The sequence below is a fragment of the Pecten maximus genome, chromosome 9 (assembly GCF_902652985.1).
Source record: "Pecten maximus chromosome 9, xPecMax1.1, whole genome shotgun sequence".
NCBI classification, from domain to species: Eukaryota; Metazoa; Mollusca; class Bivalvia; order Pectinida; family Pectinidae; genus Pecten; species Pecten maximus.
This window is the reverse complement of record NC_047023.1, coordinates 33945682-33964986: the sequence shown is the minus strand read 5'-3', so window position 1 is coordinate 33964986 and position 19305 is coordinate 33945682. Positions and strand designations below refer to the sequence as shown.

The window sequence follows — 19305 nt, the reverse complement described above, 5'->3', positions numbered from 1 at the left end:
ACTTTCGTACAATCCCTAACACATTGTTAAAGGACTCGCACAACTAAATCAGCCAATCAGCTGGTGTTTCGCCAGAACCAAGGCCCTGGGGAAAATGTGTTTCTTAGGTTTGTAGCTGTTTTCCTGAGTAAATAACATAAGAAATGGGTACTTTCTATATACGAGAATAAAGTGATGGGTCTTAAGATTTGGAAAATCAAAAATATACACTCCTACTGAAAATAGAATGACGTACGATTCCAAAAAAATCAATATGATTAGCAGAATTTATTGACTTAAGCATATGCTTAACCATTTAAGAATTTTCATGTATACGAGTCCAGGTGTATAAAGGCGGGAATTCCCCAGGTGGGAGTTTCCCACTGCACTGTAAGAAAGAAAAAAATTCAAAATTTGATTTGATATAAATTTCACATCATTTCAACTTAAAACGAGCGAATGAAGGGATGGAGTCACTAGTAAAACATATAGTAAATTATTTAGCTGTGTGAGCCCTTAATAATACCGTTGTTTATATTTTCCCATTGTGTCGTCGATTTTTAGTGACAATTATCATATATTCTAGCTGCTTTTCACTCAGTATTGTTATAACAAGTATGCTAAGGCTTTGTGCTCTTAATAACTGCTGATCCAGCTACGCGCTTGGCAATTATTTAAACGTTTTATCACGACCAAAGGGGTATAACTCGTAGTAGTAGTAGTAGTAGTAGTAGTAGTAGTGGTAGTGGTAGTAGTAGTAGTAGTGGTAGTGGTAGTGGTGGTGGTAGTAGTAGTAGTAGTAGTAGTAGTAGTTTGTCCACAGCGTATTGAATGTTTTAACTTTAATTCACAAATGTGTTTATACAAGTAGGCCTAGTGTCATGTATTTGTTTTGTATGGTTATGTAAATTGTTTAATCAGTACCATTGAATATATCACTAATGAGCGTATCATTATAGCGCGTGTAATTCTAAAAATTAATAATTAAAAAATAAAAGTATTCCAACATTTAGAGTGGCCGGGGTAAAGTCCTTGGATATTAATACCATTTGCTGTAAACCTGTTAACCTGTTTATACCACACTGTTTACATTAAACCGTAGAACTTGTGTACACGTAATGATGTGAACAACTTCGTGCTGATTTCTATACATCTGTGACATGTGGCATATTTCTGCCTTCGAATTGCCGACTTGGGACATCATGATGTCGACATAAACAGAAGAATATGTCGACATACAAAATGTACTTGTCGACATAATAAATCCAGTTTGTAAACGGAAATAATCTGACACTAGATGCTAATGTTGTACTATCGAGAGTGAGGAGAATGAGTAGACTGACATGCTGTAAGTTATACAAAGTTGTGAATAAAGTGGATTATATTTATATGAATATACATGTATATGAATCGGAGGACACTCCCAGACACAGTTCTATAAAAAACCGAATTTTCTTCGGTAACCGTGCCATTCAACCATATCATACATGAACCCTTTCAAGGGTAGACCGAATAAATTCTAGAAAAATTTCACAAGAAAAGGTTTGTGCATCTTTTCTTCAGTACCCTCTAAACCAGTGACCTTACCCACAGAGTTGCTGCCTACACTAGCCTGGGCCCATTGTCTCTAGAAAGTTATGAGACAAAATTGACCTTGGCGATTTTAGTCTTTAGGATATATCTTATTCTAGAACATGTTTGAAACGGGGGGAGGGGGGAGGGTAAAAAAAGCGTGTGGGCTGGTGGTCTACACCAGCAGTTGTATAGACAACTTCGTGTTGATAGTGAATCTGATTGGCAATCTGTACTTATTATTGAAAAGACCATACAACTATTATGTATCCACGCCCACAATTTGGATTCGATGATGCATTTTGGAATCGAAGATATGTTTTGGATTCGATTTTGATTCGACGATATGACTTGACGTTGATAATAAAACATGCATTCGATTATATAACTTTGATTCGATGAGATTTGGATTCGATGATATAGCTTGGATTCAGAGAACTTATTTGGATTCGATGATACCACTTGGATTCGATGATACCACTTGGATTCGATGATATGATATGGAGTCAATGATATGATTTCAATTCCATGATGGGACTTGGATTCCGTGATATTATTGAGATTCCATGATATGACTAGGATTCGATTATTTGACTTTGATCCGATGATATGATTTGATTTTGATGATATGATTAGATTCGATGATATGATTTGGACTCGATGATACGTTAGGATTCGGTGATATATTCGGATTCGATGACGTGATTGAGATTCGATGATATGATTTGGATTCGATCATATTTATGATGTACCCCATTTCTTGTGTGTTGTATTGTAACTATGGGGTGTACATCAACCAAGTCACTCACAGAGTCTAATCACTTGAATAATGCATGATTTTAAAATAGTCCCCATATGATCAGATATATCCACGTTGTTGATAAGATTGCATAGTTGACCGTCACATTGAAACAATTATGCATATGTTTTGGGAATGCAGAATAGTTGAAAACTTTTGGGATGATTTTAAAGTATGGCTATACAATAAGACAACTAGAACTATACAACTACAAAATGTTGATGTAATATTGGGTAAATTACCCAAGGAACATCAGGTAGCTTGCATTTCTGCTGTTTCTTAAAACCATTATATATATTCTATACTATACAATCATGCAACACCTTCAGTTTATGCAAGTGATGGTCAACTTACTATACATATATATGTCATAACTCTTCAATACTATATATGTACACCTATCAACTTCTGAATACTGTAAGCTATATATAATTCAACAATGGTACATCTTTATCTAAATTGTCCAATACATACTTTATTTCTATATTAGCCAATAAAACATTGTTTCAATATATATACATGTACGCATTTTCTAAAATGTTACTATTATGTATACCAAATCATTGTCACCCTCGATGCTCTTCTCAAAAAATGATATTGTGCTGCTGTAAAACTGTATCTATAATTGATGTATTTTTCTATGTATTTCATGTACTTATAATATGCAAAAGGATGAATAAAAAGATTTTAAAACTGGAAAAAAGATTGCATAGTTGAATACAACATTATTATATATATATATATATATTATATATATATATATATATATACAGTGGCGTAGGAAGCGGGGGGGCAGGGGGGGCAATTGCCCCCCCCCCCCCCCCCCCCCCCCCCACACACACACTTTTTACAGTGGGGGGGGGGGGGGGGGGGGGGGCAAACATATCTTTTTGCCCCCCCCACTTTTTGACATCCAAAATCTAAAAAAGGGGAAAAAACACGAATTTATATATTCATTTCGATAAATATCTGTATATTTTCGAACCGATAATGTTTTCTTGAAGGCAACGATAAAAACTTTATCTTGTACATCCGGAACATTCCGGCTTTTATACTAGTATATCAATCCTCAGACCTGTGTGTCGGTCGTCTGCAATAGAGCCTGGTAAGTCAATATTTATATCTTAATACGAAATTTTGCTTAACCTCATCACATAGATTCAATAAGTTGATGATAATTTGTGAAGTTAATTGAGTTCATAATGAGAACAAGACAGAAACACAACATGAATAAGAATGCGCGGTTTTAACGTGAATAGAGTGATACTAATTACCGACAGGTACGAGGAAATACAAAAAAAATTCATGATCACTTAATTACTGGACCCCCGTTCCGAAAACTCCTGGATCCGCGCCTGATCCAGAATTATTGGAAATGTGCTATATTCATTTTCCGCGAAGGGCTTAGACCCCCTTGAACATCCTATCAGGGCGCTGCCCTGGACCCGCTGGGCGGCCCCTCAGACCCCTCGTAAAAAAAAAAAAAAGCAAAAAAAATCGGCTCGCCCCTACGGCGCTCGCATTATTACTAAGTTACTGGACCCCCCGCCCTTTCGAAAATCCTGGCCGGGCCTAGTGATTCATGTTTTGCCATAAATAATATATCCTGATTTGCGTCAATAACTTATTTTGTACTACATAAATTATCAAAATTATCATGGGATGTTGAAATGATAATTATTGGCTAATTTTGCGGAGATGGCATACGATTTGTTTAGTGCGTAAAATTTAAGGTTAAAAAAAATTTTGCCCCCCTACTTTTTGACGACTTCCTACGCGACTGATATATATTCGTTCAAGCATTAGCATTATTAAAAAAACAGTTCATTTCTTATTTTCTTCTCTTTATTTTAAAAATACACATAAAAAGGTTAAAAAGAACAAAACTAATTTACATATTATCATTAAACTCTGAAATATAAATGCCGCGGCTTAACACTGCTGACTTTTACACATTTGTGTGTCACTGGCCTTGCACACAATTAACACAACAATGGACGTACCGTAGACATTTCTATGTGGATAAGAATAAATTAACAATTCTGTCTATCAAGATGCTGTTTCCGTCTTGGAATTCTGACGTATCAGCATATACCGGAACCCAACTGCTAGCAAGCCGGAAGTGATGAGAGCTGATCCCGATAAGTAGAAAGAGGACTCGTACCCAACAGTTGTTCTTGAATTTAGTGCCTCTGTAGGAAGAAGAAATACAATTTCAGTTTTAAATTGACATGATGCTATGCTCTCTCTCTCTCACACACGCTACTATGTCACGTGATTTACGGCGCCGCTGTACTTTCACGACCAAGTTTTAATTAAGTTAATTTGTACAATCTCCATTTATCATAATTCTAACGTAAATGTCCAGAACGACTATAGAACGAAGGGAGATGAGTATCTCGTCGTTTCAGAATGAATACTTTAAAGCTTTCTCTTAACATCTACCCTCTTTATACCACCCTGCATATAGGGCGTAAGAACCTGCACGTTTGGTCTTTTGTGGAGCGTTCGCCCCTATGAGGAAGGCTTCGGGTTCTGTCCCCTGGTCGAGACATACCGGAGTATATAAAAATAGCATTTGCTTCTCCTGCTTAACGCTCAGCATTTTTAGATGGGGACGAGTGGTTCGCCCGTTGTCAGTATCATCTATGATGCGACCTGCTGAGATGTCCTGCTGGGTCTCTTTGGTAGTATTCTTCAGTGGGATAGCACTATAAAGTCGACATCAGTTTCACGCTACCAGAGAGAGACAAACACGAACATACCGCACGCGGCCTCCCAAAACAGACACGTGTACACTACACGAACATACCGCGCGCGGCCTCCCAAAACAGACACGTGTACACTACACGAACATACCGCGGCCTCCCAAAACAGACACGTACCCAAAACAGACACGTATACACCAAAACAGACACGTGTACACAAAACAGACACGTATACACCAAAACAGACACGTGTACACAAAAACAGATACGTATACACCAAAACAGACACGTGTACACCAAAACAGACACGTGTACACAAAAACAGACACGTATACACAAAAACAGACACGTATACACAAAAACAGACACGTGTTGTATTTATGCATGATATCTAATGTATCTTGTACACAGTGGAGGCGGTCCTTAAATTACAATAGCTGTTGATAGGGCGTTAACAAATTCAAACCAAACCATCTTGATTCTTTTGAGATCAATTTATATTATGAAGTCTGGTCTCTCGTGTAAACTTGGCATTATGCCTGTATAACCTCCATACAAATTAACAATATCGTCCATGATCAATGCTTATCCTTTCTTCTCATTATACATACCACTGACAGGTAGAGATATCACGTGACCAACACCGGAAGCTAATCCAAGGATTCCCTCTACAATTCGAATTCTCTGTTTTCCAAAAGCGTGAGGTATCACATTGTCAACGAGTGCGAGGAAGATACCTGTAAGTTAAAGGTACACTAAACGGCTATTCTTCGACGACATCTGAGAATGTTAATCGCATTCATTTAATGTTGAATCTAGCCTATCAATAAAAATAAATAAACAATGAAATTCTACGCAAGTTAACTGAAACAAATAAGATCTCAAGTAAACTTAAAAGAAAAGAAAAATAAACCTTGGAAACTTCCTTGTTGATGTCTCTATGTGGTCAAGAGTTGTTTGAACTCTTCTCGTCGATGTCTCAGTTTTCTTATTTTCTTATGTGACAGATCATCCGTACTAAAATTTGATACTGTGCAGTTGTTAAAAATACGGGGCTAATATTTCGGGGTCGTTCCAATCGGTCCTAGTTCGAGATTATACATTTCGCACAACCACGCCTCATTCACATTCTGCAGTAAACACACTTCTGTACATTCTCTAGGTATTTATCATCGAGCTATCTTAATCTCACGCGAACATTGCCAACTATACCGAGTTCAGTTAAACAGCTAAAAAGGTATTAAATCAGCAAATGTCTTTATCAGTGAGCTGGCCATTGCTGCTTCTACGGACCGTTCTGAACTATTTCTAAGAACTCTGTATAGGGACCTGGCCTATTCACTTATTGGGGATACCAGGATTGACCTCCGTATGTTTGACCTTTCCCACCTAAGGTATAAGGTTATCAAGACTAACCTCCGTATGTCTGACCTTTCCCACCTAAGGTATTAGGTTACCGAGACTGACCTCCGTATGACTGACCTTTCCCACCTGAGGTATTAGGTTACCGAGACTGACCTCCGTAGGTCTGACCTTTCCCACATAAGGTATTAGGTTACTGAGACTAACCTCCGCATGCCTGACCTTTCCCACATAAGGTATTAGGTTACCGAGACAAATCTACGTACGTCTGACCTTTGCCACCTAAGGTATTAGGTTACCAGGACTGACCTCCGTACGTCTGACCTTTCCCACCTAAGGTATTAGGTTACCAGGACTGACCTCCGTACGTCTGACCTTTTCCCCCTAAGGTACGCCTTACCTTTCCCACTTGAGGTGTTAGGTTACCGAGACTGACCTCCGTACGTCTGACCTTTCCCACCTGAGGTGTTAGGTTACCAGGACTGACCTACGTACGCCTGACCTTTCCCACCTAAGGTATTAGGTTACCGAGACTGACCTCCGTACGTCTGACCTTTCCCACCTAAGGTATTAGGTTACCAGGACTGACCTCCGTACGCCTGACCTTTCCCACCTAAGGTATTAGGTTAACGAGACTGACCTCCGTACGTCTGACCTTTTCCCCCTAAGGTACGCCTTACCTTTCCCACTTGAGGTATTAGGTTACCGAGACTGACCTCCGTACGTCTGACCTTTTCCCCCTAAGGTACGCCTTACCTTTCCCACCTAAGGTATTAGGTTACCAGGACTGACCTCCGTACGTCTGACCTTTCCCACCTGAGGTGTTAGGTTACCAGGACTGACCTACGTACGCCTGACCTTTCCAACCTAAGGTATTAGGTTACCGAGACTGACCTCCGTACGTCTGACCTTTCCCACTTAAGGTATTAGGTTATCAAGACTTACATCCGTACGTCTGACCTTTCCCACCTAAGGTATTAGGTTACCAGTACTGAGCTCCGTACGTCTGACCTTTCCCACCTGAGGTATTAGGTTACCAGGACTGACCTCCGTACGCCTGACCTTTCCCACCTAAGGTATTAGGTTACCGAGACTGACCTCCGTACGTCTGACCTTTTCCCCCTAAGGTACGCCTTACCTTTCCCACTTGAGGTATTAGGTTACCGAGACTGACCTCCGTACGTCTGACCTTTCCCACATAAGGTATTAGGGTTATCAAGACTGACATCCGTACGTCTGACCTTTGCCACCTAAGGTATTAGGTTACCAGGACTGACCTCCGTATGTCTGACCTTTGTCATCTACATTGTAAGGTATAAGGTTACCATGTTTACTGTTTTGATTGGCAGGTAATCTGGGGTCAGAAATGTATATAGATGTACCATGTCTACTGTTTTAACGAAGTATTTCAATATGTAAACAAGAAACAATGACAGACAATAAATATGTTTTGTATTGTTTTACAGCCGATTGACAATTGTGTTATTTAAGAGCAAATAAAAAGGATGATTTACATGAAACTATTGTATAAACAGTAGCAAGTTTACCTGAAACAGTGGTTTAAACAGCAAAGACTCTTACGTGAAACAATGGTATAGACACTGGAGGGTTTACCTGAAACAATGGTATAGGCACTGGAGGGTTTACCTGAAACAATGGTAACGACAATGGAGGGTTTACCTGAAACAAAGGTAACGACACTAGTGGGTTTACCTGAAACAAAGGTAACGACACTAGTGGGTTTACCTGAAACTGGTATAGACACTGGAGGATTTACTTGAAATAATGGTAACGACGATGGAGGGTTTACCTGAAACAATGGTGTAGGCACTGGCGGTTTACCTGAAATTATAGTTTATGCAAATGTTTACCTGATGACATCCCAAACACTACAGCGTACACGGCCACCCATGTTACTTTGGCTAGAGCAGGAACCTGGAAAGTCAGCAGTCCTGACAGTATGTTGATCGGTCCGAGCATCCACAGGACGTCTACCAAACTGAATCTTTGCCAGAATACTAGTGCCAAAAGTCCTAATAAGGCTCCAACAAACGGCAGGACTACAATCACCCGTACAGAAAGGTCATTACCGAATTGTTTTATGGGATCCTCTAGTAGCGTTGAAAGTTCATAAGCAGGTATTGGTTTTCCTGGAACATAACGTAATGTCGTGTTATTCATAATATATTCAAATAAATAATAGTTCTGCTCAGAATAAAAAATAAACTCTGGACTCGATCAAGGCGATATTTACCCACAGATTTCTCTTACTAGCTTCGAAATAATTTTAAGTCCTTTTAAAGAAATTAGAGTGAATACCATTTTGTCAAGAAGACACAAGAGATGAGCTGTTTGCCTGCTCACTTGATTACTTTTATGTCAGCTTCATTTAATGATATTATATGGATTTTACGAAATCCGTGATGGTTTGATAAAAATTCCGGATAGTTAAGTTGAATATAAGTTTGACTATAACAAGCATTAGGTATAAGGTTATATACAACTACTTCGGAAACAACAACTGACATTAATATACCTCTTTATTTACCTTCTTTATTGACTCTATATAAAAGTAGTTGGTTAAATTGATTATTTCTCTTGACCTCGCTTAGTTGTGTTTTAGTCCTGTGTGTTAGTTTGGAAACTAAAACATCCCTGCTGAACTAAATAAACACCTGCACTCGGGTGTTTTCGCCGAGCCAATCAGGCGAGAGGTGGGCGGAGCTTGTTACCAAACACGTCGTCATTTGGCAAGCTACGTGAAAAGAGGCGGGCGGAGCTTGTAACTGAATGGCTATTCTATTTTTTGACACTGTCATGTTTTTTTAATTAGATGGAGGTAATCCCGTATAATTATACTGAAGGAAACAAAAAAAGGCATCCGCTGCCGTTCTTTTACATTATTTGGAGAAGTGAAAGAATATAGTCGAGAGTGACAGCTGTATTAGGTATTGATATTTTTTTACACTTAAGTTCAGCATAAAGATGGGTATTATGTTACAAAATCACCCTCTGCGGACACGTAACCAGAATATCATCAACGATAAATCATCACCAGTTTGCCTTGGGAATGTTTAAAAATGAAATAAAGCTTACCATAACTTTTGTATATTTTAATGCACACGGATTGCATTTTGTGATATTGTCATCTAAATAACAGGACTTGCAGATATTTCCGAGTTAAGATATATCACTCCAGTATGTATCGTACGGTGGCTGGTTTGTGCCATTTTGTTATTTCGAATTTTCGGCCCGAAAAGACCAAAATTGAATAACTAAATTCTCGTCCTTTTGTTTTTTCATCCCGAAAAGAAGAACATTAACAAATATTAAATTTCGTCTTTTCACTCCGAAATGACGAAACTTCATACGCTGAAAGACGGAATAAATGCACGCAAATTAGCAACTTTAATTCTCATCTTTAAGGGTTCTTTAATCTCGACTTTTCGACTCTTCGCCCCGAAAAGTCGAAAATTAACTAATTTTATTTGTGCTTTGGTAAAATTAGCAAAGCTATTTTGCTTAACATAAGAATGTTATAGCAAAACTTTATTTCTGAATATTCATTGGTTAATTCCGTGATATTTATGAATTATTCATGAATGAATCGTACGATATCACTAGTAAAAGGATGGGTTGGCAAGAAGAGTAATAGCTAAATGAATGATAACATATGAGTTGGTGAATAGAATACATACCTAGCTGATCCATAAAGTAAACAACCATCAACAGATACAGTGGCGCGCCTTTAAATATGCTGAAATCTGACAAGCCGAGCAGACGACTAAGAACTCCACGACTTTTGTCAACTGTCGGTGGCTCTAGTGGCTTTAGAAGCACACAAGCGGCCCCAGCAATCACCATAACGATCAGCTGGTATCGATACAGAATCCGCCAATCAATATCGATTTCCGGAACCAAGGTTATGCATGCAAACAAGATGGCCGCCACAGTTTCCGCAGACCGTACCAAGACGACATATCGAAGGCGATGTTTTGTAAACGTTTCCAGAATTGGAATAATGACTGTTAATGAGAGAAATGCGAAACCAAGACCTGGAATAAAAAAAGAGATGATCATAACAATTACACTTCATTCCCAGTTGTTGCTGCTGTTTACAATTCATAACAACTTCCGATATTATGATATCATTAAAGTAAATCAAATATAAATCTTAAAAAATAATTCAACATCATGTATCAGTGTTTTTTTTTTTTTTTTTTTTGGTAAATGAGGTTGTTTACAGCTACCTCGCTACAACTGCCTCGCTGAACAACATATATAGGAGACTGTCAAGAGAAGCTGAAGTAAAGTGACTTGCACAACACTAAGACAGCAACACGTTAGATAATGAGAACAATTTAAAGAACATTTTTTTATGAAAAACTTGTTAAATATAATTTAATAAACTATATTTTCATTTTCAAAACGTTGAGTAAGTTCATTGTGTATACCTGCCACTCCACCGACGAGAAAGCCGATGCCTCCTACCGCCACGCGTGGTACCCAGGCTGCTATAAAAAGTCCAAGGCCAACAAGGGAACAGCCGACGATGCCCACAATACGGTAGCCTAGACCTATCATAAAGATGGACGCCAACGGAACTGTGCGGTGGAGAAAAAACTGATGTCATTGAAGGTATTAGAATATCAATATGACATAGGGAATTTTACATTTGATAATAGATCTACGTAGGGTTTGAAATATTTACGGAATGCATGCTAGAAATTTTAAAAGCACATTTACATTCCATCGGCTTGAATTATAAGATATAGCTGATAGATTTGATTTGTGATATAAAAAAAAGTCTACATATCCTTTTTAGCTACCATCGTCATTGAAGTCAACCGATAATTTTACCCTACCTCCCAAACGTCTCGTGATGAACAACGCCATTCTTATGTCGTCTGCTTGCTTGTTGCTGAGGTCTGAATTAATTTTCCCAAGGACAGCCATGACGAAAACAATTGACTGACAAAGGTTTATCACTGTACATCCAACTAAAATCAGGATTTTTCTCCGTCTGACACTGGCCGTCACTTCCGGGACTACTGCCTCTGGTGCTTCTGGTTCATTTTCAATTCGTATATCCCTATTTTCAGATATCGGCGCACCGACGTGTTCGTAACCCTGTAAAAGCGACATGCTGTTGAACACAGACTAATTACACTTTCTTCTTTTTTATATCATTTGATACAAATTAGCATCGTAGTCATCCTCTAGAATGTGGTAATTATAGCAACACATTACAAAGTATCTCATCCGTATCCATATCCCAGTATATACAATGGCGTTTTTAACTGATTAAGTAAAGTAGAAGCAATATTATAAACGATTGTTTTAGGATTCGTCCTGTTGAATAAGAAAGCTAATATCTACGATTTGTATGAATATCGTGTGGTTGTACTAGCTTATACTACTTTGATGGTAAGTTTGTGAAAACATACCTCAGGAAACTATGTATTGTATTTAGTACAATTATTGGTAAGCTTTGGTGGCTTTAAGGAGAAATCTTATCTCACCAATTGTCCGTCACCATGTCTTCTAATACCTTGGTGATACACTGGTGACACTTACGATCTATTCCACCGGGGTAGAAAAACAACATATTTAAAAAAGCATAATTTCAAACCAAATCAATAAAACTATGGCGAATGTTAACAAAACTATAGATTTGCGACGAGATGAAACCTTGGACTCCGGAAACATAAGCATCGTCTGTCTGATTTCCTGATTGTTAACTATCCATTTCTACACAGTGACATGCCTGCTTCCCCTAACTACAGTCTTTACAAGTCCCATTTGATTCGATATTCAAAGGTTTGTTCTTCTTCGAGAGATAGAAATTCGTGATGACCTTTAGAAAATGTAATGGTCGACATAATTATCTTATTTAGAAATATTCTTTGACCTTATGCAGCATTACGTCAGACATTTTGATGATTGTTGATTTGCTTAGTGGTTCCATTGTCACCACTCTTGCTCCCATTTTGAGAATGTCACTTAATCCGAATTAAAATTGTATGGCGGGTGTCTTTGATGATGCATAAACCGCTTACTCTGCTGGAACACCTGGTCTTATTCTCCTTGTGCTACTTTACTAGTCGCCATGCAAATCTAAATCTAGTTCATCTTTTGCCTCGTTTTATCGATTTTGAGTTAGAATTACGATTTCGTTATTATGTCAATATACTGTGTTGATTTTATGTTATACTTACGGTTTCGTTATTATGTCAATATACTGTGTTGATTTTAAGTTATAATTACGGAGAAGACTCAATGGTTGGAATTATTTCGTGATATTTTACAGAAATCGTACCTTGATGCGGGTGACTTGTTCAACATAGTGTTTGAGCTTTATTAATAGTTGATCTTACCTCTTGGTAATCGTTATCCCAATCATCCGAGTGAGTCGCCATGGAATTGACGTAAGTATGCATTGTGGATACTTTTTAAACACAATAAAAACACAAATGCGACATAATTTCTCTGTAAATAAACATCGTACAGTGTAAAACGAGGCGCCCACTATCGATAATGTTTCATGGTGGCTGTAACGTACTACAGGGAAGCACATAGAGGTCAGAGGAAGTTCCCTTCCGGTAGAGTCTGAGAAGGGACATGATACAAACTGATATAAGTCTATATACTTATAATTAAGTGCCTGACTAGAGTAGTTCTTGTTTTTAATGAGTCAACCGTAATATCTTCCTCATATTTTCAAGTAATGCAGTTTCATTTCTTTTTTTACGAGAGAGATTCTAATAAAATAAAGAAACTTTGTCACCGATCGATGATCTTATCATGTACCATAAGTATGTGGTGTTTTACATCTTCTTACTACAAACTGTGACTAAGCTATGTCATGCGCTGTTCTGTTTCCGGTACAACTAATTCCAAATAGCATATCATCAGCTCTCGATCTATCGGAGTAATCCATCAATGTAGTTTAGGCATTTCCAATGGTGGCGCCACTAGTCATGATTATATTCCGTAATACAGTATTACGTGTCTAAATATGACGATGGAAGATAGGTTATCTGTTCATATAAGACACAAACGTTAGAAATTCCGTTTGATTGCCCGAGCTTGTACATTTTAGGTCACGTGAGCATTATTAATTTATTAAAGAAATCATAGAAACATGAGCGTTTAGATGAATATTACGTTGATTATACCAGATAAAAATGATTATGTTAGTCACACCGTAGCCATGTAGAATCTTTCTTCTAGTCATCCTACGTCATATGTTTATCCCTTCACAGCAATGTGAAGTTAACTCCTTTTCTTTCGGTGATCTTGTATCATTTACATCTTCTCTTCTCTTCTTCAGTCAATTTTAACTTAATCTATATATATATATATATAGTAAGAAAAAATGTTTCTGTCTACATGGAGTTGGTAAATATAGAAAACAAACTGACAAGGTTGCTGAACTTTTCTTTTCTGTATATATATATATATAAGATTGATATTTGCCAAAAGAAAAGAAGACCTTACATTTTGCACTAGCGCTTTCACCATAATATATATATATCTATAGGGGCTAGTAAATAATAACGACGGTAAGGTCCAATAGCCAATATAGGTACTGGGTCCTAACGAACAGATGTTCGCTGGATGCGTATTTATTTTTGCTCTCGAATGACAAAATTTGACATTTTGAATATTGAAACTTCGCGATAACGTTTCATTTTCAAGTTTATATAAAGAAGATCTGGAACAAAGGTTTCTATAGTCTTTAATTTCTTAAGAATACAAAAAATACGTAAATAGATATTCAAAATCATAAATATATTCGACATCGTAGTTGGAAAATGTGTTAGGTGGCCGGTAACTTGTACACCTACTGCCTATCAGCCTCAACAGTTAATGGTTCATACATACAGAGGTGTATTTACAAAAATCTGTCTACAGGTTGTCCAGTATTTCTTTTATATACATATGCAGTAATATCTATTCTGAATAGGGATGAAAGTTATAATAAGGGATAAAAAGTTAAACTCTTTAGATCAAAACCATCAAGGATTCAACTCACCATATCACTATCTACCCCTCTGATGTTTCGTCGTTATATTTTTGCATTTGAAACAATATGCTCCAAAGTCTTCATGGTACAATCATTTCTCGTTCACATTAAAGAAGAAATATCGCAATAAAATCAGAGTGATCGATAAAGTACCATATCCACTAGTTCGGTGCCTTTATAAGAAATAACCTGAATTTCATAACAGTTTAAAACGAAATTCTCCTGAATTCATCTTTGATTAGATATCCTTACATATTTCCTTTAGATTCCAAAAGGACATACGGATTACACCTGTAAAATAGAGTATATACAACTTGTAAAACAGAATGACATATCACTAGTTTCTTTCTGTACATAATGTCTTTACGAAGTATATTATTGGGGAGATTAATCTAATCGTTACTTATCAAGTTTGTCTTTCCGACCTATATTATTGGGGAGATAACTCTTATCGTTATTTATGAAGTTAGAAAGTCTTTACCACAAATATTATTGGGGAGATAACGTTAACTCTTATCGTTATTTATGAAGTTAGAAAGTCTTTACCACAAATATTATTGGGGGGATAACTCTTATCGTTATTTATCAAGTTAGAAAGTCTTTACCACAAATATTATTGGGGGGATAACTCTTATCGTTATTTATGAAGTTAGAAAGTCTTTACCACAAATATTATTGGGGGGATAACTCTTATCGTTATTTATGAAGTTAGAAAGTCTTTACCACAAATATTATTGGGGGGATAACTCTTATCGTTATTTATCAAGTTAGAAAGTCTTTACCACAAATATTATTGGGGGGATAACTCTTATCGTTATTTATCAAGTTAGAAAGTCTTTACCACAAATATTATTGGGGAGATAACGTTAACTCTTATCGTTATTTATGAAGTTAGAAAGTCTTTACCACAAATATTATTGGGGGGGGATAACTCTTATCGTTATTTATGAAGTTTGAAAGTCTTTATCACAAATATTATTTGGGGGATAACTCTTATCGTTATTTATCAAGTTAGAAAGTCTTTACCACAAATATTATTGGGGAGATAACTCTTATCGTTATTTATCAAGTTAGAAAGTCTTTACCACAAATATTATTGGAGAGATAACTCTTATCGTTATTTATGAAGTTAGAAAGTCTTTACCACAAATATTATTGGGGGGATAACTCTTATCGTTATTTATCAATTTAGAAAGTCTTTACCACTATATTAATGGAGAGATAACTCTTTTGCAATCGTTACTTATCAAAGGTTTATATGTACGCCAAGATTTGTTTTTAATAACCAATTCAGCCGGTAATAAAACAGTAACGCAGACTGTACACTGATAAAAATAACATACAATGTAGGTACATATTAGACTAGCAATCACATTTTACATTTTAATAAGGTTGACTTAAAAAATTAAAGATAAAACATTTAAACATTGTCAAACAAAACATGACACGGGAATTAAATACAGTTTATATACATAAGTTACCTTTATATATAATTGTAAAGTTTCTGTGAAATCAACGCACATATATGTCATGTAAGTAGACAGAGAAGAAAAAGGCACATAATACTTCAAGGAAAAAACATCCAAAAGCATCATCAAAATACTGCATGTGACTACTTAGGCCTAGGCGAACATTGACAGGTATTAAATATCAGAGAAGTGACCAAAGCAATCACGATTCATCCACTGCGTGTGGTATCCAAATTGTCACCATTCCAGTTGTCATAATTACAGTTGCAAATAGTTATTATTAAGAGAATCATGTCATTAGCTGTAATGATATTTTAACGATAATCTTATTTTAGCGGGGTTTTTTTTTTCGCTGCAGCATTACGCTAAATCATGATTGTGTTCATTACACTGTCTATATACCATTTCTGTTGAACATTTATAAGTGCACGAATTCTTCATTGCGCCAGGCCAATCTGTTAAAATTTGGTAATATGAGAAAGTTCGCCAAAGTTAGTACATTTACAATATAATCCACGAAAATAACTTTGTACTTTCGAATTTAAATAAAACGCGGAATATTGTCTCTTGATGACTTCACCAAGACAAAAATTTAAAAGTCAAGTTGACGCAATGTCATTTATTACTAGTATAAACCCACAGAACTACACACTATTGTCGCACTTTGGCGCCTCTACAGCGTTTTCTGTATTTTCCAACTCTTGACCGTCTTCTGTAGGTACAGTTTCATCCTCCTCCGTGTAGGGTTTGGTATTACGTGGAATGACGCCTGTCCGTAATACGAACGCGCAGACACCGGCGGACAGTATCAAGATTCCAGCATGGACAAACCTGGCGACACTACTCTTCTCGAACAAATCTGCAAAATGGAGTGAAAAGTGTTCGGGCTAAACTGTTGGAATCAAAACAATTAGATTCAAAGAATAACAAGAATGCCGTATGGTGATACAATAGACTTACAATATCTATACTGTCCAGGGGATTTCCCGAAACGCCATTAACAAGAATCCCATTAAGTGTTTTTGCCAAATGAAATACTTTCTTTCACGTCTGATTTCTAGACCATTTGATTGTGGCATTAAATTTTCCATATATGGCATAGCCTTTTTGTGTTAATTGTATTATAAACAGAACCGTTACTTAATCGTAGAGGGTGTACTCTCACTTATAATGCACACCTGTACAGATGTATCGATTAACACTTACTGTGTAGTACCCGCGAACTGGTTCCGAATGGGAAAACGCGAAATATATTACCCGCGAACTGGTTCCGAATGGGAAAACGCGAAATCTTTACCCGCGAACTGGTTCCGAATGGGAAAACGCGAAATCTATTACCCGCGAACTGGTTCCGAATGGGAAAACGCGAAATATTAGCCACGTGAAATCAACTACTATGCAATACCTGAGTAAAGTGACTCTGTCAAAGTGGAGAGATCTGTAATACACATCACCATACTGCATACAATCCGAGTGTTCTGCTTCGCAAATACATCAGGGTATGACTTCATTTGCCGTCAGGTAGACAAGTCCTGTGTGAAAGGGTTAAAATAAGAAAAATATTAAAAAACCGCAGAATACCTCGTGTGTTCCATAAAATACTGTTAAATATGTTAAATATGTTTGAAGTAGTATTTCATGGATTACTTATCAATCAAAAACGAATATATAAGGCAGTATTAATGTTCGGTGAAATTAAGGATCATAAAATATTAACAAAAGTGAAAAATTGAAAGCTATGAAAAACCATTCCAAGCAATTCGAATTTGAAGACTTTTTTTCCATAATTATGTGTGAACAATACAATATATAAAAAAAAGCATTTAGATAGAAATTTGTATTCATTTACTCACCATGAGCCACACCAAGGACAGTAAAACAAGTGGTCACCCAATAAGATATGGCTATGTTGCCCATGGGGATCACAACAGCAAAGGTGAAAGCGGCGGCCATGAGAACAATTATCCCGTTCACCAGGAAAAGAGTACTCTCGACTTTCCGTCGCAGACAAAGAGCAATGATATATCCGGCTAGTTGTCCCAATAATGGCATCAGCAGGATCATGGCCTGTTCAGGCATATCATATTCAACAGGGTAGGTAAACTGTGGCTGGCCTCCAAAACTTTTACCTGAAATAAACAATAAGTGTCAGAGAACATGTCTCTAAAGTGAAAACTGAAATTAGAAACATCTATGTCGAAGAACAAATGAAATTTGAGGTGGCATAACATTGGAACCCGAAGGATCCCAAAGCAAATGACAGCCGACGAACATTTGACAAACTCACCTGGTGGTATAGTCCTTGCAAATCACAAGACCACTAAACCCAACAACATAACCACCTTGACGAAAATTAACTAGAGCTGAGAACATCTCCAAATAAAAGCATTAAATAATTAGATTAATGAATAAACCCCAAACAAATATGGGACTGAAATGTCCCAGACTACCGAGATATTAAACAAAACGATAACGGAAGAAATCCCACGCAGAAACTGCCCTGTAAGGAGGTTGTAAGAATTGCATCATTGTATAATAGTAAAAGACGACTAAATTTTAGAATATCATCGTTCCTCTTTTTGAACAACGTTCTTTTTTCTAATTTCTCCCTTGACACAGCCTCACTTTTGGACTTAGGTTAAGCGTTCGCCCCTATCAGGTTGTCTTTGGGTTCAGCCAACAGATCGAGAAATACCAGAGTGTCTAACAATGACGGGTGCTACTCTTGCTTAACGCGCGGTACTTTGGGAGAGGAAGGACTGGCCCGCCCGTTGTCAGAACAATGTGTTCTGTTGGTTGTCTTCTGCAATATGCTACATTGAGGTAACATTATAATGTCTATAGCAGTTTCTTGCTATCACAAAGAGACAAACGCGGACATACCGCAGGCAAATAACATTTCACGAATGCATCTCGTACAAAAGGGAGAACTTAATAAATGGTCATAACTCTGGCGGATCCAGGACTTTCGAAAGGGGGAGGGACTACAGTAATTTAGTGATAATGCGAGCGCCATAGGCACGAGATGAATTTTTGTTTTGGCGGATCGTTTTCTAGAGAGTAAGTTGCACGAATTCATCGATGCATTCAAAGTTATATCTGACGTGACTTTCATGTTCGAGAATACCACACCACCCTTAAATCCACCAGTAGATCATGTGTTTCGATCCGGAATTTCCAATTATATTTTTTGATAGCGGTAATTAAAAGTCAATAACCGGTGCAGATTTCCCGGCTCATATATTATCACGATTCACTTTCACACTGTCACCTTGATTGAATGTTTGTACTTTTAGGCATTTGTTTGTTTTGCTTCATTCATGAACTTCACAATCCACAATTTCTATCTCGGATTGACTAGAGTGTGCCAGAATAAATATACATGTA

General features: G+C 37.2%; 1 protein-coding gene and 1 long non-coding RNA gene across 2 annotated transcripts; both read right to left on the bottom strand.

The window, feature by feature from the left end:
• Positions 1 to 4184: 4184 nt before the first annotated feature.
• Positions 4185 to 13094, bottom strand: LOC117335090. The gene is made up of 7 exons (XM_033895010.1): positions 12798 to 13094; positions 11286 to 11550; positions 10875 to 11024; positions 10119 to 10475; positions 8292 to 8570; positions 5670 to 5795; positions 4185 to 4542 (listed from the first exon to the last, which is right to left on the bottom strand). The coding sequence occupies exons 1-7, from the start codon at positions 12858 to 12860 to the stop codon at positions 4400 to 4402; spliced, it is 1383 nt and encodes a 460-aa protein (XP_033750901.1). The 5' UTR covers positions 12861 to 13094; the 3' UTR covers positions 4185 to 4399.
• Positions 13095 to 15436: 2342 nt separating this feature from the next.
• LOC117335078 lies at positions 15437 to 18031 on the bottom strand. The gene is made up of 3 exons (XR_004534287.1): positions 17772 to 18031; positions 17324 to 17450; positions 15437 to 16777 (listed from the first exon to the last, which is right to left on the bottom strand). It is a non-coding gene; the product is annotated as an uncharacterized LOC117335078 (long non-coding RNA).
• Between the last annotated feature and the right edge of the window lie 1274 nt (positions 18032 to 19305).